Here is a 22,071-nt window from a genome sequence, read left to right as displayed (position 1 = left end):
AGTTCCCTCCCTAGTGGAAGTGCAGCTGAGGACTCAGAAGGCCGGTGCTGTGACCGTAACTAAAAAATCACAGGATCAATTAAGTTGGAAAAGATCTCCGGAGATCACCGAGTCCAAGCTGTGACCCAAGACGACCTCCTCAGGTAGATCATGGACTGCACGAAGTGCCACATCCCGTGTCAGGCACCTCCAGGAACAGTGACTCCACCACCTCCCTGAACAGTCCATTCCAGAGACACACATCACCTGCTGTGTGTCTCACCAGTCTTCAACACATCTGGGGACTCCACCATCTCCCTAGGCAGTATATTTCAGTGTTTTCTGTGAAGAAATTCTTCCTAATGTCCACCCTAAACCTCCCCAAGCTGAACTTGAGGCTATGTCTGCTCATCCTGTTGCTGGTTTCCTGGGAGAAGAGGCCAACCTGGCTACAACATCCATTCAGGTGGTTGTAGAAAGCAGTAAGGTCTCCCCCGAGTCTCCTCTTCTCCAGGCTAAACATCCCTCAGCTGCTCCTCACAGGACTTGTGTTCCAGAAAAGGCATCCAAATTCTGGCGGCACTTGCCCAGGAACACAGACATGGTTCCAAGGTGGTGCTGCATGGCCTCCTTGCGGCTCCTCTTGCTCCTGAGCTCTCCCTGGCTGCTGGAGGCTCTTACAGAGCTGGCGGCTGCAGGCACCTGCAGAGGAGGGAAGGCAGGGACATTTCGAGGCCATGCAACAGCTGCTGGTCTTGTGGTGTGCACCAAGGGAAGGAAACCACCGAGCCTGGTCAGGGCATCCAGGTTTTTATTTTTCTTAAGCACAAAAAATACCACCTGTTGGTCTGGAAGCCAGTGTTGTTTGGCAACCAAAACCAAGTAGGAAAAAAATCTTTTACATTATGTCAAGAAGAGATTTTGCAGATTTCCCTGTAAGGACTTGATCCGGATCAGTTAAAAGCACAGACTATTAGTCAGCATGTTTAGTCACGAAGCAAACATTTCTCTCTGTACTCTTGAAGTACAGTTTCCAGATGGCAGCCCAAATTGATGTCCTTACAAACACAGCATGAGCCTTCTAAACTAATGCTTCATATTTTGCAAATTGAATCTGTATTATCCGTAATAAGGGATTACTTGGTTTCTCTGGAGAATATGTTGTCAGTCGTATGAATTCAGTAAAGCTAGGAGTGCACCATTTATCAATAATTTTAACATAAATGTCTGTCTATGTGTCATTTAGAGATGAATAGCAGAACATCTCTATGGAAACAGTACAGCTATAGTGCAACCAAGAGAAATAATGTTCCATATCATAATCACAAAGGTAGCTTGCAAGAAAGAGAATTCTAAAGGCATAACAAGTATATGTGTTGTGTTATTCAGAAAAAAAAGTGGTAGGAAAGATGTTAACCTTTTACATTGAAGTGCCTGCACACAGAGAGCAAGAGCACACACATTAAGGAGCCTAGTCTGTAACCATATTCTTTTAGGACATCCCTTTAGCCCAGGGATAAAGAGAAGTCAAGATGCAGGACCTTGTGACTGGTGGGCATTGGCACCTGTCTCTGCAAATTGGCCAGAGGCCTTCTTCTAGGAGCAGTGCAGGCCACTTCAATCTGCTTCAGATTCTGCAGCTTGTCCAGCACCACCAGAAAACCTCTTCAAGTGCAGGTATAGGTGGATGTGAATGTCAAAGTTAAAAAATAAACAAAAAGGCCCCCCCCGCCCCCCAATCCACTAAAAACCAAAACAACTACAACCAACCAACCAAACAAAAAAAGGAAGAAAATAATTGCAAATAGTTGATCCAGCTATTCATTCACATTTAAAAACTATACCTAGATCTGTGAAGGACTAGAAAATACCCACTTAATATTTGTATTTTCCTATGTTAGTTTTTATATTCCTGTATATCTAATCTTAGGTAGGTACAACACTGACCATGAAATATGGTTATATGATGAAATTACATGAAAAGCTGAATTTAATGGATGCAGATGGCAATATCACAGTTATAGTTTAGAGCAAGGAACAAATACAAAATCTGACATATTACAGGCTAGCTGTAGGTAGCAAAGTGAAATAATGTAGGCCAGAATTTGGTCAGACAACAAATGCTGTTCTGAAAGTTTGTCTTAAATATTTTATGACCACAGAGGAAGTACTGTTTCAGTTTAGTAGTGCCATTTAGTGCCTTGCTGCAGATTTGGGTTAGAATGATTCCAGAAAGAATAATAGTACCCACCTGAAATAAAACAATTTTGTTTCTTGTAAAACACAATGAAATGTTTGGGTTTTTTCCAGACAATTCCATAGTCATTTCAGCCTTCCTTATTTTATAGTATCTGTTAGGGCACTGGAGCTGTACACCACAATGGTTGAAATAAATAAAAGTCTCTTGAAATCTTGCCTTTTAAAAATCCAAAATTAGAGGCCAACATCTCTTAAGCTAAAAAGATACTTCATTCTATTTGATTTTCTACCACCATCCATTGCAAAGAACATACCAGTACCTGAGTTCTCTCTTCTGAACATGAGAAATAAAGGAAATACCATTGTTATTATCACATTTAGAAAGCCTCAAAAAACCCCAGGAGTCAAGCCTATACATCAGTGCGTACACCACATTATGATTTCATGGCTACAAATGAAATGAGAAGTGAAGAACAACTCTCCTTATTCTTTTATAATTTCTCCCATATAACCCTTAAAGAGTAGCAATAGAAAGATTACATAGATTAATGTCAGAGAATTGTTATAGCAGAGGAGAGCTGTTAGTAACTGGAATGTACAGGGCTGGAATGTACAGTGCTTTGGTGTTGCTTTGTTGTAGTAGACAGGTGCTGTGTACATGCAGGAACTGGGTATTTGAAAACAACTGTTGCAGTGTGATGCATTTCTGACTCAAGCAACTTGTCTGGAGCTTTTGGGAATAAATTCTCTTTGTTTGGGATATGTTCCATCAGTCAAATTTGAACTAAAAAAGGACAGAGAGAAGAACTGAAGAGGATGAAGAGATTTCTTACAATCCCAATTCGTCCAGAGATTCAGATTTGGAAAATCAGGTGACAGGAAGTTTCCATTACTGGTTATGGGCACGGATACTGAAATTTTAACTCGACAGTACATATTTAGACAAAAAGTAAGGCTAAGTGATGGCTTGTGGAAAAAAATACACTCACAAAGTTTTATAAATTTGTGCTGGACCAATATGAAACATAAACTGTCTTCTTAACTGTTTATTCTCCTTTAGTATTAATTATGGAGAAGAGAGTATCTCCATTCTTTGAATTACAGTGAACATACACATTTTATTGTTTTATATTTAGACTAAGAGAGGAGTCAGGTGTCAAAGGTTTGCCCCAACTTTTCCAGCTGTGCAGGGACTATGCTATGCCTTGCTCCAGAAAGCGCAAATAGGAGACACTCCTGAGCTTAGTAGCAGACTAATAGCATTTTAAAAGTGGCTATCTGTTTTTTCACTTCTCATCACAATGATATATAATTCCCGAAAGTTTTAACATCCAGGGAGTGGGCAGTATTTCAAACTCAGAAAAATCAAAAAAACTAAATGCAGGAAAGGGAATTTCATAGTATGTTTGCATGCAGTGCACTAGAGGGCCCTCAGGAGTTAGAAATAGATGGAATGCACTTTTGAAAGGCACATACTTCACAGGACTTTTCATTGCAGAATTTAAAATAGAAGTTGCTGTGGTTTTGTTTGTGGGGTTGTTTGGTTTGGGCTTTTTTTTTACAATGTGAAGTTCATGTAAGTTTATAGCAGTTCATATGCAAGCACCTCACAGTAAAGTCAACTTCTCAACAGTTCTTAGCTTGCAATGAAATACCTAAATGTGAACCATACTTAAAAGTGAAATATTTTCTAGATGCCAGCTTCTACTCAGTTACTTTTATTAACCTAAGGAGTTTACCAGAACAAAGGATGTGTCAAACTGAATAGGTAAGTAATTTTATTTTTATAGCAATATATATACAATGTGCACTTATTTTTTTTTTCTTGGAAAGGATATATAAGCCACTGTCCTTTTATTTTAAAAAGCTATAGCTAGATTATTTTTATGGCTTCACAAGAGTGAAGAGTATTAACCATCTTTCAGTTTTAATGTGTGTTTAAGAATTATGGGAACTACATTCATAGTCAACTAGGAAAATTTGGCACTGTTAATATATTTTTATATTAGTGAGTATATGCATATTTAACTACTAGTCCCTGGTTCATATTTGGATCATTTACAGCATTTCCATAATGTGAGGTTTATTGAAGACTTTGTCTTGTAAGAAAAAGATAATGATCTTGGTTTAACAAGCATTTCTTCTAGTGCTGGAATACATCCAGCTGAGTTTGAAAATTGAGCCTGTATTTAATAGTTTTGGTGTTTGATTTATACTGTAATGAGAAAGTAAAAGGTGTATCCTGACAAATTCCTACATGCATACTGTCTCTTTTCTCTGAAAAATATAGATCCACAGATGCTATGTGTGAGTAATGAAAGGAAATGCTACTATTTTCTTTTTGCAGTTTGCAAAGAAGATACATAGATCTTTTAGACTACAAGTCAGTAAACTCTGCTTACGCAGCTGGCTCCATTCATTCTCTGAAGCCAATCACTTCCCCTGTGGTGGCTGATAAGAATTTAACAGTTTGAGAAGGTGGAGTGTCAGCATCCTTAGTGCTGACCACGTTCCCAGGCATATCGGTAGCCTCTGTCCATCACTCATGCTGGAAGCTACTTGGAAAAGGAGAAACAGAAATTGGGGAAGGGAAATCATGCATCATCATCCTGTCTGGAATGTACAGAAGACTTCGTGCTGTTCTCATCATGTGGATTCACTAGAGAAATGACCCCTTTTGATCAGCCAAGTAAAATCAAAAACTTGTTTATTTGCTGCCTGTGGCCCTCACGGGTGCTGAGGCTCTGGACTTGCAGGCGCCCAAGGACAAGGAGGAATCTGCTAGTGGGCACAGCCTGTGTGATCTACCTGGGATTCCTTGTCAGCCAAGTGGGTCACGTTTTACCGCAGCACAAAGGAGGACATCAAAAGATCAGTTCCAGGAGTCTCCAAGATGCAGCTCAAACTCCCTTTCTGGGCATCCCACTGGATGGCACCCTGTCACCACCCAATTTCCAAGAACCCCAGCTTGGTAGCAATGGAACCTTGCTGCCACCCAATGTAGTTTATATCACCCTGCGGTCCAAGCGCAGCAAGCCTGCCAACATCAGAGGCACAGTGAAGCCAAAGCGCAGGAAGAAAGATGCCACCCGTTTGTCCTATGGGCATCACTTTCCAAAAGCCACTTTCATGGGCTGGGAGGAGGCCTTTCCCCAACAGGCAGGGAGGGCCACACATGCTGCAGGCACAATGGGAGCAGCGATCGCTCTGGAGGCAAGCAAGTACCAACTGGATGAACGCAGGCATAAAGGAATGATTATCAGGGAGAGAGGTCACCAGAGACCTGGGAGGATTTCTGGAGCTGTAAAGGCACAGCTCCAGCCTGAGGAAACACCAGAGGATCCACACTGGGGAAAAGCCCTACGAGTGTGGGGAATGTGGGAAGAGCTTCAGCCACAGCTCCAGCCTGAGGAAAGCAATATCAGGATTTACAGCGAGAGCCCTCCCTCATGGATGAGCAAAGATGACATCCTAAACATGCGCATGCTGGCAGATTCTCCTATAGAGAGCATTCAAGAACTACCTTCGCACAAAGCAGTCTTGGTAGTATTTGCAAGAGGTCCCAGCACCACGGGAACTGCTTGTAATCAAGGACACTGTGGAATTGTCAAAAGACCTCTCGACATGAGTGAGGTGTTTGCCTTTCATTTGGACAGGATCTTGGGGCTAAACAGAAGCTTACCTTCTGTAAGCAGGAGATCAGAGTTCTTCCAAGGTAACACGTTTGCATGGTTTTCAGGTTGCAGGTACAGAGGTTTCCTTCCTGCTCTGCATTAGCCATGGGGCAGCAGCAGCCACCCCCTTTAACTCCTGCGAGCCTGAGGACTAACCCCATTGTTACAGGGAAATAAAGCCAGTGTCGGTGTGTAACTCGTGCCGTGCGGTCATCCTGTCCAAAGGATGAATACCCCAAAGTTTGCAGCAAATAGAGTTGCTGAGGGCAGTAACAGTTTCCTCACACAAGTCTGGAGCAACAAAAAAGAGAAAGAGCAATCTGTAGATTGCATGGCACTTTACAGACTGCCTGAAGTGAAACTGATGAAAGAGATTCCAGAATCTGTGTGATTCAATAGGTATTTCTGATTTTTTAAAATAAACTTCACATCTTTCAGAATCGACTTTGATAAAATACTGTTGGAACTTGTCACATAAATTCATCTCTCAGGTGGCAGGAATGGGGTCAGATAATCTTCTTGGAGAGGTAGGGAACCTGCCTGCAGAAGTTTGAATCTCCTTTTAAGGCACTAATCCCTTTGGGAACTGGAATTTTTTAAAAGGTGCTTCCCTTTCCTCTGGTTGTTAAAACCCAAACAAACTAAATATCAGTGAATTCTGCTATACATTTTGGGGTTCACTGCACACATCTATATATTATCCAAAGAAACACACATAGTAAATATCTCAATATACCTGTTACATGATTAGCATAGTTTTCAATTAAAAATTGATTTTTAATCTTTAGTGACATTAAAGGTAGAATTCAGACATGTAATGTTAGAAATCTACTTTAAAATTGCTACTTTGTTTAATATGTCTTCAGCATAAGTCCTATTTTTGTACAGTCACAAATCCAGAAGGACTATGTTTCATTTTAGTGAATCATTGCAAAAGTAGCTGCTATGTTTTTGCTGTTCATTTTTTTCTTTGAAATCAGCTTATACCAAATATTTTTATACCAGTCTGCATTTCTTAAAAAGAAAAGTAATGCTAGAATGGTTTTCTAAAATCTCGCAGCAGGAAGACAGCCTCGTGATCTCCAGTGTCTTCCTGCTTTGTAAACCTTCCTTTTGGCAGCCTGTACAACAATGGGAATGAATCTCTAGGAACAACAGTTTGGAGGCTTCTGAATATTATTCATACTTGCAGAGCATGGAAGATACATTATGCCTATTTTATTTTTAGGAACAAGATCTATTGCTTCAGAGCTGTCATAAGGCATTAAGGTAGCTCAGATGGGGAAGCTCTGCACAGTGTGGCTGCAGAGATGACAGACTGCAAACCTCGGAAAACTGCTATTAGGCTAATTGTGCATTGTGTTGCTCAGTGTCTGTCACCTTACAGTATGTTTTGGACTGTCTGGGACAGAGTGTGTCATTCTGCCCTCTAATTTTCTTTTCCTCATAACTGGCTAAGTTCCTATTGCAAGAGGAGTGTTGCTAGGTGATGAGAAGAGAAATAACACTATTTTGGTCTCACTTCATTTTTTCCAGCTAAAGGCCGAGCAGAGCACTTGGAACAGTGACTGCACCTTGTCTCTCATGATTTCTTTAGCCTGGAAATATGCTGGAACTCAGATTCCTAATAACTACTTGAGCTCTTTACTATTTACGTGCTTGTGTCTGGCATAATGTGAAAATATTTGTGTTAGGAAAATGAGCAAAAATATAGTTCTTAAAATAATATGAGCAATTATAATTTAAATGACTTATTTGTGTTTAAGTTAAGATAGGTGGGTTCTGTAAAGTTTTTTACAGAGTGGCTTGTGTGAATCAGTTATTCACATGGAAAAGCAAGCAATGCAGGATTAGAGACTGTGCATGTGTGTATGAATGTACACTCTTTCTGGGCTGACAAATCTCTTTCTCCCCAACACATCCCTTTAGCTTGCCTCAGTTGTGATGTGATCCAACAAGACATGTTTGATGTAGCATTAAAATCTTAAAAAATGGGCTTTTCAAAACTGTCATTCATTTTGTCAAAAGCAGTTTCAAAGAACTGCTTAGTAAATCCCTGAACAGGTTCTATTTCCTTTATTCCCACACATCTGATGCTGATTTTTTTTAAAGTATAGCAAAATATTGTATTCAAGTTCCCTGTTTGCTGCCCTCACCTTCTCTAGTTAATTGCAAACCCTTTTAAGTGTTAACTGATTTTTTTTTTGTGGCTCGTCTCATTTTTCCATCATGCATCCTGGATGGAAAAACCAGGTATGGTAACTCTTTCTCTCATACTTTTACACTGAATTGACTGAATGTTAAAAGCCTGAGTAGTATAGGTACTCTACTATCCCTTTTGAAATGCCCCCTTTTGAGCTGGGCATTACAGTCTAAAAGAGCATGATTTTGTGCATACACAAACAATCATTTGTTACTTCCATTGCTTCCTATGAGATGTGAAAAATGTCTCCAAAACACGTATAAAAAAAAGACAAGCCTGTAAAACACCAAGAAATAATCATAAAATTGTGTCACTTGTGGAATAAATGAAGGCTGACCTCTATGTGCCTGAGTTTTGGGGGGGGTCACATTAATACTACAGCACTAGAACACTTCATTACTTCATAAGCTAACAGAAAGCACATAAGTGACCTTGCTTGGTGTCACAGCCCTACCTTAATGACCTTTGCACAGGAGCTAAGTCAAACAAGTGCATGCATGGCCTCCAGCTGAGCAACTGCATTTGCCTGGTGGGACGTTAGCAATATTTGTTAGGCTTAAGCTACAGCTGGAGTTCTTGGGCTGGTGCAGCCTGGCTTCTCTGGCTGAGCTGACAGCTGTAAGGACAGCGCTCTGGCTCCTTGGATAGCAGCAGCGAGGCTGGGCTCTTTGTTCAGCTTTTGGTACAATAGCTGTTGCTATGCAGTTTTGTTGCACCACTTACTGAGGGACTGAACTACTGTGTGCTGATGGCTACTTCTCTTTCCCCATGTTTTCTGATATCTCGAGTCTGATTAAACTGAGAATAATAAGCACTGGTGTACTCAATCCACTATTTGTCCAGAACCTCCTTTTTATCCCCAAATATGGAAGAAACTTCCTTTAAATAACATTTTTTATGGCTGGTTTAGTGCAAATAGATGAATGACATGATAGCTCCACTGGTTATACTTATTTTGCTTTACTGGCCTCTGCATGATCATAAAAGGTGTCCTAGTTTTTTTCTGTGTTATACCCTGTGCTATCAGGCTGCTCTTGCTATCCCACCAACAATTATGCAATGTGAATCACCAATTTCAGGACAAAGAATAAAAAAAATAACACTGCTTTATGCATTCAGAGTGCTCTAAAATACTTCCACATAGTGCTGTACCTCTCAAAGGGGCACGAGAGGCATATTTCCAGTATACTGTTGGGTAGAGAAGTTCATGTACAAGCAATAATGCAGTCCATAGTCTAGAGATCAACTAATGCACATTTCATGCATTCCTTAATACTGACATCCATATGAGCACAGGACAGAACATTGCAATGATGTGCATAGGAAAGAAAGAAAAATAAATGGCCTAACTTCTCTCTGCTCTCTGCTTCTGTTCCTTATATTTTCCCTAAAAACTGAAACTCTCAAAATTGTGTTCTGTATGCTGGTCCCTCTCATTTTCCACACTAAATTATCTTTTCTTGCTAATACATGGACAACTAAACTCTTCTTGCAAATGTGGCAGAGATGGGATGTACTGCCTTACATTGAACAATGGTGAGTTTGAGGAAGGGCTGTAACTACCTCATGAAAGATTTTCTTGTTTTAGTGTTGATCTTCTGGGCATGTTTGAAAATATTTTCTTTTGGGGAAGCTAGAGAAAATGCTGTAGATATGTCAGAGCACAAGATGAGAGTAATGTTTGCAAGAGCAAAATGTGGTTCCTAACCACATGAAGTTCAGAAGCATGCAGTTTATTTTCAGAGTGATGTGGGGTGTGGAAATCTAAGATGATGCCTGTGTTGAAGAAGCCATGCAGCAATACCAAGTGGCACATGAAGCAGTTTGAATACCTTGACATGGTCTAGTCTCAGCAGCCTGAGGTTTCATCTGTGTTAGCTTATTCAACATAGCTAAGACATTTTTAGAAATGTTCTCTGATGTTCAAAAATGTGTATGAATTACTAGGAAGATGGTTTCAGCATGAGTTTAGAAAAATCTTTCCCATAGAATTTTGAAGATTGCCTCTGGATAGTTAAGTAGATATATAGATCTAAAATAGCAGATAAAAACAAAATGAAACCAATCAGCTCTGGGCGAGATTCAGTGCAGTGCAGCTGCAGCAACAGAAAAGCAGTACCCCTCTGTGTTAATATGTGAAGCTGACTAGGAAAGAAGCACATACAGAACACACTGGACTTTTTCTGAAATGTGCTTCACCTTCTCTGTAGGTCTCGTCACTGTTGAGGTAACTTCAGCCCCATCCTAATGAGGTTTGATTCAGAAAAGCTCCACTGATTTTATTTTATTTATTTATTGGGTCATACCAATTCATGAAGCTGTGCATCAGACCCCTTATCTGCTTTAATTCAGCATCTTCATGTTTTTCCTGCAAGTGTCAAAAATTTGAGTCACAGCGCTTTACTGAAGCTGCTGTTTCATATTCCTGTAATCCAATTTATATTACAGAGTTGAAAGATTTTTTTTTTGGATCATCTTTTCTGTTTCCATTTCCTTTGAAATGCAAACATTTCCTGTATTTAACCTTAGTCTTTTAAAAATGCTTTTGTATCTTAATGGAAACTGGCATGAAATTATTCATAGTTTTCAAGTATTTATATTACCATTGTTTATCATGTCCTTTTTGGGTAGACAGGAGATGTTTGTTTTCTTAGAAAAATGTTTATGTATTTTATTTGTGGAAGAATTCATGAATAGTTACATAAGTTGTTACTGGAGATATAAAAATAATAGATCAGAATTGGTCCTGAGGAAAGCTGTCCTTTTTTTTTTTTTTTTGAGAATTTCCAATGCTTAGATAGACTTTCTCCACCTTTCTTGGACGAGAAAAAGCTACCCATATCTGACCTAACTTGAGTAAAGTCATGTACAATGTAGGTGATAGAACCAGAGTGAGAGATCTGTAGAAATGGGTAGGATTTCCCAAATAAGTTATCTAAGTATTTATTCAGGCACCTCAGTAGAGGAGAAGCCTTATTTTCAGGAGTGTTCAGCTCAGTTTTTCAGTGGAGGAGAGTATGGAGCATGGTGCTGATAAAAGTAATCCAGATCATAAGGAAAGAATGATTGATGTTCCTAATGGAAAGACACATTCTGTGTTTCTTAGGAACACTGGGCAACGGGGAAGGAAGTTAAAGAGGTGGTGGGTTGTTGGGCTGGCTTGACTTTGGAAGGACTGCCTTGGTTGTGCAAGCCAAGGCAGAGAGAAGACCAGGTACATTCTGCTTTGGAAAGGAGTTGGCTTTTCTCTTGGGCTGGATTGCATGTGGGGCTGGTCTGTCATGCTTGTTTGCTGAATGGGAGATGGAACTTTGCACATGTTTCAGTGCTAGGTACAGGCAAAGATCCTTTCTTACCTGTTTTTACAACATCCTTTAAAGGATGTTTTTAAGCATCCTTTGAGCGAGTTGCGTTTTGATTCAGCTGTGTGGAGATTGCTTTTCACAGTCCTGGCTGCTTAGAAGTGGAGCACTGACATTGGCAGCTTTTACCTCACTGTTGGAACTGATACCTGTTTTCCATGGGTTATTTTCTGTCTGGTTTGCCTCTGAAGAAGGTAGCCTGGACCTCTTGCCTTCATGTGTTTCTAAAAGGTTTTTTGGAGATCTGTCTCTGTCACCATGGGCACATGGAAGACAAAGAGACAATTTAGGCTGCACTTAACTATGCATACTATAAATTGTGCAATAGTGTAGACTAAGTTCATTGAACTTCAATATGAATATGAATAATTTTTAAAGCTTGATATGTGTTCCAACACTTTTTAGTAAACAGCAGTTAAGCTTTGCAGTTAAAGGGTTCATCTTCTCTGTACCAAGACATATTTTGATTTTCTGTCTACATACCCTAAAATATAAAGTATTTCTTTGTTTTAATGTATACAAGCTTATACAATACTTAGATCAGTCATGGGTCCTTGGCAGTTTAAGCAGCAGTAGCATTGCATCAGGAATAAAAGGAGGGTTTCCTCATAAGATAGATATGTCTGTTCCTTGATGCTATGTGAAGCATATTTATCCGTTCTTGTACTGGAAAAGCTAATTTTAAATTCTTTGACGAGGTTTATTCTCACAGTGAAGCTGAACAATAGAATTCACCAAAGAGAAGTCCTCTGTCTTAGTTTCATGGAAGAGAAGAATATTCTTTACACAGAAGAACTAAAGAATTTGGCTAAAATATCTGCTATACAAAACAGATCTCATATGTAGATAAAAACCCCCAAACTTGTCAAGTTGTTTATTCATGCTAAGCTCACACTCTCTAGTATTCTCGTATATCCTTTCAGAGCTGTGGAGTCATACATTGTTGGTTTAAAATACTAAAAATTGGAAAATAAATCCACTTACAGTATAGGATTTATGGTGTCTCTATGTCCATTATATTGATATAAATTTCCAGCTCTTGAAAATCAGCAGTTCAGTGGAATCAGAGGGAAATTAAATTGTTGATTCACAGTGGCACCATCGACTTTTAACCTACCTAAGAACTTTTTTAATAGTTTGGTTTAGTGTATGATTTTGTACATTAATATTTTGCTTCAAACAAAGAAAGTCTTCCATATGCTGAAGGCATTTATGCCTATGCTTCCATTCCTGTGGTGGCTGGTTATGGATGTGGATAGGACCACATTAACCAAAGAATGTCAAGATATTAGTCTCTGGCAGGTTCTCCTGCCAGATCTGTAAAATAGTATAATTACTAATTCTTGGGCAATGTCTAAAGAAAAATCAAATAAAACTGACAGTATTGCACTATGATAATAATATTGTTTTCCTTTTTTCAGGGGGTCAAGCCTGTCCTGTTATTCTCTGGGATTCCTCACTGAGTCCAACAGATAATAGTACCCATTCTTCAGTGAGGTTAACGTGGGGACAATATCAGCAACTATTGAAGAAAAAATGCTGGCAGAATGGTAAAGTTCCCAAAGCTGAGTGGGGCTGCACTGGAATTCATCATCATGAATGGTCCAAGATGGCACTCTTTGATTTTCTGTTGCAGGTAAAATGTTTGCTGAACACAACTATTTGCCTCATAAGTCATGGGAGCAAACATAGAATTTTTAGAAGTAATTTTAGTGTATTTCATATTTTTAAATGGGGAAGATAGATATTTATAAAGTTGAAATTATTTCTGGTTATGTCTTATGATTAAGATGTCCAAAATGCAGCTTATAATCAGACAGGAAACCTAACTGACTCATTTATTTTTAAAGAGGGAGTAAAGGCTTTTGACTTGATTTATTTCACCTTGAGGCAGGCATGCTGTTTCTCCTTCACTCCTTGTTTCTCCAAATAGAGATCTTGACTGTGTTTACAGCTGTAAATCTCTGTTTACTCTGTGGTCCTTCCTGCACCTCCTCAGCCCCAAGAGGTGACTGAAGTGGTTTTGGTGAGCTGCAATCTGGAGCAAGGTAACAGTTGTAGTAGATAATTTTTCCTTTTAAAAAAAACAAACCTAGAGAGTGACTTAGTAAACAAGGAGTAGAGCAGCAACTGATGAATGATAAATCTGCTGTTCTATTATCCAGAAGGAGTGGTTGGTTAAAATAAGATACAATAGGATTGAAGTTTTCATGACAGGAGACAAATTACTCTTGTACTAGCAGCTGGTATCAGAGTGATTTATATCTCCTATTGCCTACCAGACCAGAACATGCATTCCAGAAAGTGAGTGAAAGTGACTCTCATAGTTCTTAAAGACTACAATTTTATCTTCATGCTCTCAAAGTTTATCAGCAGCAGAATATGGAAACTTGAAAACAAAAAAAAATGTCAAGAAAAGGTTCTGTATTAAAAAAAGTAAAAATCTGTGCTTCCTGAGTCATTCAGAAGCAAAAAATAATGTGAAATGTATTCTCTATTAAGCATAAGTCCCTCAGAAGAGGTTTGACATCTCTAATAGATCTTCCTAATCTCTGGTTTCAAATGTTGTAAAGAACATATCAGCAGGATATAAAATACTTGTAGTTGACCTTTACTTGCCTCCTGCAAGAACTCAGGCAAAATGGATTCTTTAATTTTGGGGGTTTGGACCTCTTATGTACATAAATGTATGACAGAAATTTCTGCTAAACTACATGAATCAATTCCAGAGTGTTCCATCATTATGTCTAGTGCTGAAATGGTGCAATACATTATGAAGAGGTTGTCTGTAAGAACAAGATCTCCTTGTCTATTTAATGCATGTAGAGAAGTGCAAAGGAATGGCGTCTATACATCAAAGGAGTCTATCTAGAAGGACTCTGCTTTACTTTTTTACCTTTGGATGAATTGACTGAGAGATCCCAGGAGGGAAAACTGGAAGCAAGAGCAGCTCTACAGCCTTCAGATAATGAATGCTGCTCATGAAAAGAGAAAGAGGAAGAGATGTCTGTTCCTTTCCTCAGGATTTTAATATTTGGAAACAAAACACAGTCTACACTACACTACACTACACTACACTACAAAACACACTACAACTAGAAATAGAACTACATATAAAAAACCCCTAACAAAATCAAAACAATCCCAATTATCAGACTTTCATTTGATTAAAGAGGTGACCTTTTCATCCAACATGCAACAAAGTTCTGCATCAGGTGGGGTCCTAATGGTTCATTTTGCTGGGGTGCTACAAAAAGAAAATTGTAATTTTCGAAGGCTTATGCAAACAGTGATGCTTTTATGCTTAAAGCAGTTTGAAGAATTGACAGTAAACAACAAAGGACAGAAAAAATGGTTGAGCTTTGATGAGCTACTCATTAAATCTTATATGCATCAGGCCACACTTCCACTCTCTAAACACCTGTTCACAGGAGCAGGTCTGCTCTTTGGGAAGATGAGCTGGAGCCAAAGGCAGCTCTAGGACAGGCAGGCCAGCAAGAAGGATGGTGAGAGCCACAGGCCCCATTTGTAGCCCTGTGAGCATCAGGCACAGACAAGCAGTTCCAAGACTGACAAGCAGGAATCTCAATCAGCATCCCAGGAACAAGCAGCACAAAACACCCCAGGAACAAACAGCACTAAACACCCCCACAAACCCCTTTCCCTGAAGGACTCAGAGGAGCGATGAGCTACCTGAGGTTAATGAGGGCTCCTGTGCCCATCAGCAAAGGTGGTGCATGTGGATGTCCAAGGTGAGACTTCTATGGGCAATCCAGGCGTATTTGTGTGCTCAGGGCTGTAGCAGTGTTAAATATTTTACTCTTATCTACTCTCAAGAGGTAGAAGCACTTTCAAGGAGTGATTTATCCTTCCTGTATTAGGTGTATTATCCTAAAATGACATCCATTGCGCTGGATGTGCCTTGTTCTTGTCATTCTTTATGAAAGGGAACAGAAACGACCAAGTCAAAAATGATGACTAACATTTACACCACCAGAGTTAGGCCAGATTTATGTATTCTTTCCATCTAAGTGCTGTGTGATGAATATTCAATGGTCTGCATGGGAAAATGTACTCTAGACCATCATGTCATAAAAGTATATACCACAGGGAGGCTGCTCTGTGATTATAAATACAATGTTCTTACATTTTATAACTTTTCTGCCCCTCACTGGTCTTTTCAGTTATTTTGCATATTTTAGCCTAATAGATCCCACCAAATGAAAATCCTCTGTGTGTGTCAGACTGTGCTATTTCTATTGTTCTCCAGCACAGCAAATGTAAAAAAAACCCAAAACCAAACCACTTCTGACAAAGAGAAGAGACTTGTATTTACCAGCCTGTTATTCCAGTTACACAGTGGTATTGTTCTATTATTTTCAAAGTATTTCTACTGGTATTACAGATCATGGCTATAAAATGGATAAAATACAGTCTGAGAAACTGCTTTTAACAGTACCTGAGGTATGAGGACCATATCTTTCCTGTTGTTTCACTGTCTTTAATTACACTTGTCCTGAGCTTGCTTTGCTGTCAGCTGGGTTAGAGAGCAATGTCTTACAGTGACACTTTGCCCCAAGTAATTTGGTATTGTTTTCACTTGGCACTCTGCTGTACTTTGTTTTAGATCTATAATCGACTAGACAGAAACTGTTGTGGATTCAAACCTCTCAAGGAGGATTCCTGCATGCAACAAGGACTAAAGCTGAAATGCAATGATCAGGATGCTATTAACCTGACACACATCGTTCAGAGAAGGCATGACCAAAGGCATTTGGCCTTTATAGACAATAAAGGTTTCTTTGACAGAAATGAGGACAATCTTGACTTCAAAATACTACAAGGAATCAATGAGTAAGTTTTAAATTATTAATTTTGTAAAAAGTTTGATAATTTCTTTCCAGTTTGAGTATGAGACACTAAACTACTGGAATATTTATCATTGTCCCAAGACATTGACAGGATGTATCTAAAAATGTATGAGTAATCCCACAGCTGTAAATGATACAATTAACATACATATGATTAGGAATGCATGGACTTCCTTTGCTGAATCACAGCCTATATTTGTACAATTGATTGCTAAACCACAACATAAATACTGCAATTCAGAGTAATGGCAAAAACTGATGAACTTCTTTGTGCTTTTCCAGATTCCCTGCATCTGCAGTTTCAGTTCTGAGGAGCCAGCATTTACGTGAGAAGTTGCTCCAGTCTTTGTTCCTTGACAAAATATACTGGGAGAGCCAAGGAGGCAGAAAAGGAATTGAAAAGCTTATTGATGTAATAGAAAGGAGGTCCAAAATTCTTCTTACTTATATAAATGCACATGGAGCCAAAGTATTGCCCATGAATGAATGAAACAGTCTTGTTTCCATCTGAAAAAAAGTCTTTAACCTTTTTTTTATGGTGCAGAAACTGATGGTAAAATTGATTTAATTCATAGCATTATTTTTTCCCAAACTTTGAAACTTACTTTTAAATAAGAAATCTTACATGGTTTAAAAGCAGAATTTAAATGTTATCTGCAGCTCAACACACTTTAGTCTCTTCTATGTCACAAGTGAAATGAAAAATAACTGAATGACAATATGCAGTAATATATAGGTACCATGAACGCTCTTTCTGTTAAATTAGCAGTAGGATTTTCAGTTCATTAGGCTGGATTGCTCTTACTTTCCTCATTGAAGTCAGTAGAATATTTTATTGCAAGTTTAAATGGGAAAAGAGATGTGTAAGCACTTGATACATTAATGACACTTGCTGAAACATATATAGTACAGGAATTTTTTCTTTTATTAGGTATACTAAAATGCCAAAATTTCCAAGGGCTTGTTTTATTTTATTTTATTTTATTTTGATCTTCTGAAATCTGAGAACTAAATTCAGCTCTTTTAAATGCAGGAGTGTTTGTGCTGGACATGAGGGCATTTTAAAAACAGAGTGAGGAGAGTGTGGCTTTAATAATAATAATTATTTTGACAAATACAGTTTTTACTTGTCCAGTATGGATTAAAATTCATCATGAGTCACTCATTGAAATATGCATTTTTCAATGCAAGTTCTGATGTGTGGATAGATGATCTGATATTTTCTGTCTATTTATTAACTGGGTATTTTTAAAAAAAAAAACAGCTTTAGCTTTGTGAGAATATGTTGCTAAATAAGTACATGTTTTTGTTTTTGCAAAATTCTTGACAGTATTTTCTGAGACTATTATCAAAAGGCAGACCTCCTAACAAGAGTGTTAAACCCAGCAGAAGAAATATTTATTCTGTGTGCTCAGCTCTAGCCAGCAATACAAGCTTGGGTTTCCATTAAGATTGACCGTTGTGGGGTGATGATTGTAACTGAGAACTTGTCCCGAATGTTCCCACAGGTATGGTTGTTAGGGAATGTTGGATAAGCACTTCATATTTTTACCCTTGAAATGCTCCAGAAAGAAAATATCAGTTGATACAGCCTATCATCACATACACCTTCAACCTGTTTGTTTAGAAAAACTCTTACCATATTTTTAGAGAAATATCTTTTTGCCATGAGGTAATGGTAGAAGTCAGATACTTTTATAGCTGCTCTTATTTTATGTATCATAAAAATATATAGGGTGTGAAAGAATTTTGAAAGTCCTTGTGTGATGTTATTAATGACAAACGAAAATGTCTCATGTCACTGTTAATGTGGATGGGTGAGTTTAATGTTTTAAATAACTACAATTCCATTGCAGCTAAAATCAGTTTTCTTTCTTAGTATCAGAAAACTCATTAACAATAATTGCATTACTAGAAGAAACAGATCTCATTATGAGCAGAGTTAAAAAGACTTAGTAAAATTTTAAGACCTTGGCCAGCTAAATAATATTTTATTTTATTTTATTTTGTCAGCAAAGTACAGATCAATTTGTTAAAACTTCCTAGAACTTAACTATTGCCTCAAGAGGATGTGTTATAGAGTGCCTTGGACTTTTTAACACCAAGGTAGAATTTTACGGGATTTTCAATTTATCCATTTTTAAAAAATGTTGTGACTTATTAGCCAGATAATTTTCATCACAGAATCAAAAATATTACTTTGGCTTGCACTGTGAACAGAGTCTAGAGAAAGAAATAATCCTCAGGATACATTTCACATGGAATTCCTCTTGCAGTGGATTTCACTCTATGATGGCCATCACGATCAGTTTGTCTCATTTTTTAGCCTATGTCACAGGTTTCTTCCCGCTAGATACCTGTTCAAATGGATTATCCCTCACTGCTGGGAGTGAGAGAAAAGCATGACTCTCAGCTGCACTGAGCTTAGGAGAGTGCCCAGCAGAGTTGTGAATGTAGGTGATTATGACAAGGTCCCATGAGAACTCCTATCTTTAGACTGCACATCCTGATGCTGAGTCACTGCCTCACTTTTCCCAGTTGTAATTTTTTTCCAGAATTGACTCATTGCCAAAAAAGAAGAGGAAATCTATTATCTTTCCAGGCTGGATCATTTATTTTTTATGGTGATAACTTGGTGCATTCTTCTCCATTTCTTCTGGACATGGACTAGTGTTTCCTTGAGCATGATACATGCTTTTTCATTTGCCTGGCAGTTCAGTGCCAGCTCTTAAAGCAGCAATGTAATTGTCTATGAAATTGCCCTGAAGCTGACCTGAACCAGAGTCTCTCAGTAGTCCTGGATTCAAGAGAACTGAGTAGCCACAATGCTGTGCAGTCCTTAAAAATCTGACCAAGTGTAAAAAGCAGAACCGTAAAAAGCAAAATTTCTGGAGACTCTCAAGGGGCAAAGAAATACTCCTTATGCTGTGTTAGCATGCCATATTTCATGTACAAACACTCTCGCAGTCTTCAGGCAGGCCAGGAGACTGAAATTGGATAGTGAGACGGGATTGCAGATTGCTTGTAGTTCTCTCATGTTGATAACAAACTCCAGAAAGTGGTTTTTCCCTATGGTATTTATCCTGCTGCTGTGGAGCTTGGTACATAATCCAGAATTGTTAATAATGCAAAATATAATTGCAATAGCTCTTCTGAATGCATACTAGCCAAGTTCTAGCATATTTTTAAATGAAGATGAAGAATTCTGTATTTTTTTGAGTGCATTTGCATAAATGCAATAGTAAAAAATACAAAGGGAGCACTTTAAGTTTGTTTATTCTCTGCTACTACCTTTAAGATATCTGCTTCAGAAATGGGGGTAAAGTGTATTGGGAAATTGGTTCACATCCTTTGGAAGTAGCGTGACTTTGGACTGACAGGAACTGCACTGTATCTAAATATATAATTAATATTTTAACTGAGAGTTAAAATCCTGAAGGAGCCTTTTTCAAGCTATGGTTATTGATAGAAAGCCAAGAAGCGGTGCTTTAGTCCTCTTTGCTGGGCTGTCTTCCATTTCTGGGCATATGGAATCAGACAAAGATTTGAGTTGCACATTGCATGGAAGGGTATAACCAACAGCAACACTGCAAAACCTGCGGGTGGGAAAAAGTGATTATGTCATTCTTGAATCTGCCTGAAAGCCAGAACCACATGAAATGGACTTACTAAGAAAGTCAAGGGTTTATTCTCAAAAGAGTTTGAGATTTCATAACACTGGAAGACAGAGCTTAAAATAAGTTGCACAGGCACAGATGCCTTAAAATTCCTTGGGAGCTTGCCAGCAAGTTAATAGTCTTAAATGTTTCAGAAGCTGAGGACATGAAAACTGTGGAGCACTGTGAGAGCAGTTTCCTTCTTTTCTTGTGCAGTATTCTATACTACAACATATCAAAATAAATAAATAAAAATATTTATTCCATGGTTTCAAACTTACAAATGTAGATTCAGGGTACATCAAGGGACAAGGTTCCTGCAGCAAACCTGGGAACACTTTCATGTATGTGTGTACAAAGACACAAAAATACATGTATATGTATTTATGCTTTGGCCTGTTTCTATAAAACGGTCAATTTGGCTAATAAAGAGTGAGCTGTTTATATAATTTACTGTTTACATGTAGAATTTTATTTGTGAGCTTAAGTCAACTTTAGGGTATACACAATTTGAAGTTTAAATAAAACATTATAATAGATGAAACTTTTGTTCTCAAAGGATTAACTCTTCTTTTGCTAACACATTTACATAATCTTAGGAGTTTTTTACTGACAATTGTAGAGAAAAACAGCAATATGTTTGTATCTGTGCTAAACTTCCAGACTGGTATGAATTCAGATGTTTTTTAAAGTTTTATACTAGATATTGAATTTACATTTTATTTTGGAATTTGTGGATTTTAAAAGTCTGTTTGTTCTTTAATTAGTAATTTGAGTAATGACTCATTTAAATCTCTGCTGCTATTGTCATGTAGTATGTAGGAATATGCAAAATAAATAAATATCAGATTTTCAGTTCGGATTTCTAAGTTGCAATAAAAAACCCTAATACATATTATTGTAATATGTGAATCATTAGTTACTCTTTAGAAAGAACTGTGGCCTTGAAACTTTTCTTCACAGAAACAATCCAAAACAGATCACTGGAATCTTTCTGTAGAAGTATTTTCTAGCTATTTACTCATGAGACTTGCAACTCTTTCTCACTAAGCTGATTCAGTGTAGCTGTGAGTCTTCTGGCTACTGCAGAATTGGTATTTACTACCTTCTTTAGCTATTCTGACCATACCTACTTACACAAACATTGAGCAGAAAAGGCCATGCCCATTTATAATGCTAGAACAGAAGTATTGGTCAATGACTCATAAACTTTTGAACATGCCATGAGCAAACAAAGGAATAGCAGAGAGACACTGGGCTCCATGTGGAATAGAGACTCACACAGTTAAAGTAACAAGAGAAACAAATATGCTAAAACATTTTAAAACATTCTCTTTCCCACACAAAGGAGTTTGTTTTGTTTTATTAAAAATATTATTTTTGAACATTACTGCCTGCTTTAGGCTAAATTCTATCAGATACATTTGTGTGAATTAATTTCAATTTCACTGAATTATCCCATATCCAGATAAAAAAATTTAAGTCAGGTTAATCTGTATTCTCAGAAGTTGGAGAACTGAAACCTCAGGTCAAAGGGAGACCTTAGGAGAGTGACATGTTAATAAGGAGATTGTCCTGAAATATAGCATGAATATAGATCTTAGAATGTAAGTTCTCTAAACAATATCCATGAGGTCAATAAGGATTTACAAGTGCTCTTTGAAGACTTTCAGCCTGTTCCCCCTGTATTTCTGTGTGTCAGGACATTCAAAGAGGATTAGACAAATTCAAGGACAGCAAGTTTATATATGGACTTTGTAAGAATTAGATAAGCTTTTATCTTGTGACATTCCTAGTGCAACAATTGAAAGGGGCCACAGGTAACACCCCACTGTGGTCAGCTCCCAGTCTGAGATGTACTGTTGGGCTGGGTGGCACCCAGCAGGGAACTCTACATATTTTTGTATTTGAAGGCTATTCAGCCAGATGCAATGTTGTAAGCTCTTCAGGCTTCCCCTTATTTATACGAATATATAGAATAATCTTTATCTGCAAGTATGTGGATGCTTGGGGTGTTGTTAGTCTGCTTTGACTTTGATGAAAGAAGAGAAGGAAAACAGATGGCAACCTTCTAATGCCTAAGGATAGTTTTCCCAAAGCAGTTCCACGGATTTTGTTCTTTGGGGG

At 38.1% G+C, this 22,071-nt stretch overlaps 1 protein-coding gene across 2 annotated transcripts; it reads left to right on the top strand.

Moving 5' to 3' along the window:
• Positions 1-17: 17 nt before the first annotated feature.
• Positions 18-22,071, top strand: GASK1B (golgi associated kinase 1B). Of its 2 annotated transcripts, XM_015624891.3 has the most exons (6): positions 18-3,050; positions 3,873-3,946; positions 4,526-5,893; positions 12,839-13,053; positions 16,045-16,271; positions 16,571-16,778. In XM_015624891.3, the coding sequence occupies exons 3-6, from the start codon at positions 4,846-4,848 to the stop codon at positions 16,776-16,778; spliced, it is 1,698 nt and encodes a 565-aa protein (XP_015480377.1). In that variant the 5' UTR covers positions 18-3,050; positions 3,873-3,946; positions 4,526-4,845. The 2 variants fall into 2 exon arrangements, with proteins under 2 accessions (XP_015480377.1, XP_015480381.1); XM_015624895.3 differs by having other exon boundaries at positions 18-3,946; positions 16,571-22,071.

Source organism: Parus major, chromosome 4 (assembly GCF_001522545.3).
Source record: "Parus major isolate Abel chromosome 4, Parus_major1.1, whole genome shotgun sequence".
Lineage (NCBI taxonomy): Eukaryota > Metazoa > Chordata > Aves > Passeriformes > Paridae > Parus > Parus major.
This window is presented reverse-complemented; position numbering and strand designations above follow the sequence as displayed.

What these genes read in the sequence shown, in the direction of transcription:
- GASK1B (XM_015624895.3), top strand. Translation starts at nt 4,846, where the DNA reads ATGACCCCTTTTGATCAGCCAAGTAAAATCAAAAACTTGTTTATTTGC. An exon ending in TCTTTGATTTTCTGTTGCAG is followed by an intron (nt 13,054 to 16,044) that starts GTAAAATGTTTG and finishes ACTTTGTTTTAG; the next exon opens with ATCTATAATCGACTAGACAG. An exon ending in ATACTACAAGGAATCAATGA is followed by an intron (nt 16,272 to 16,570) that starts GTAAGTTTTAAA and finishes GTGCTTTTCCAG; the next exon opens with ATTCCCTGCATCTGCAGTTT.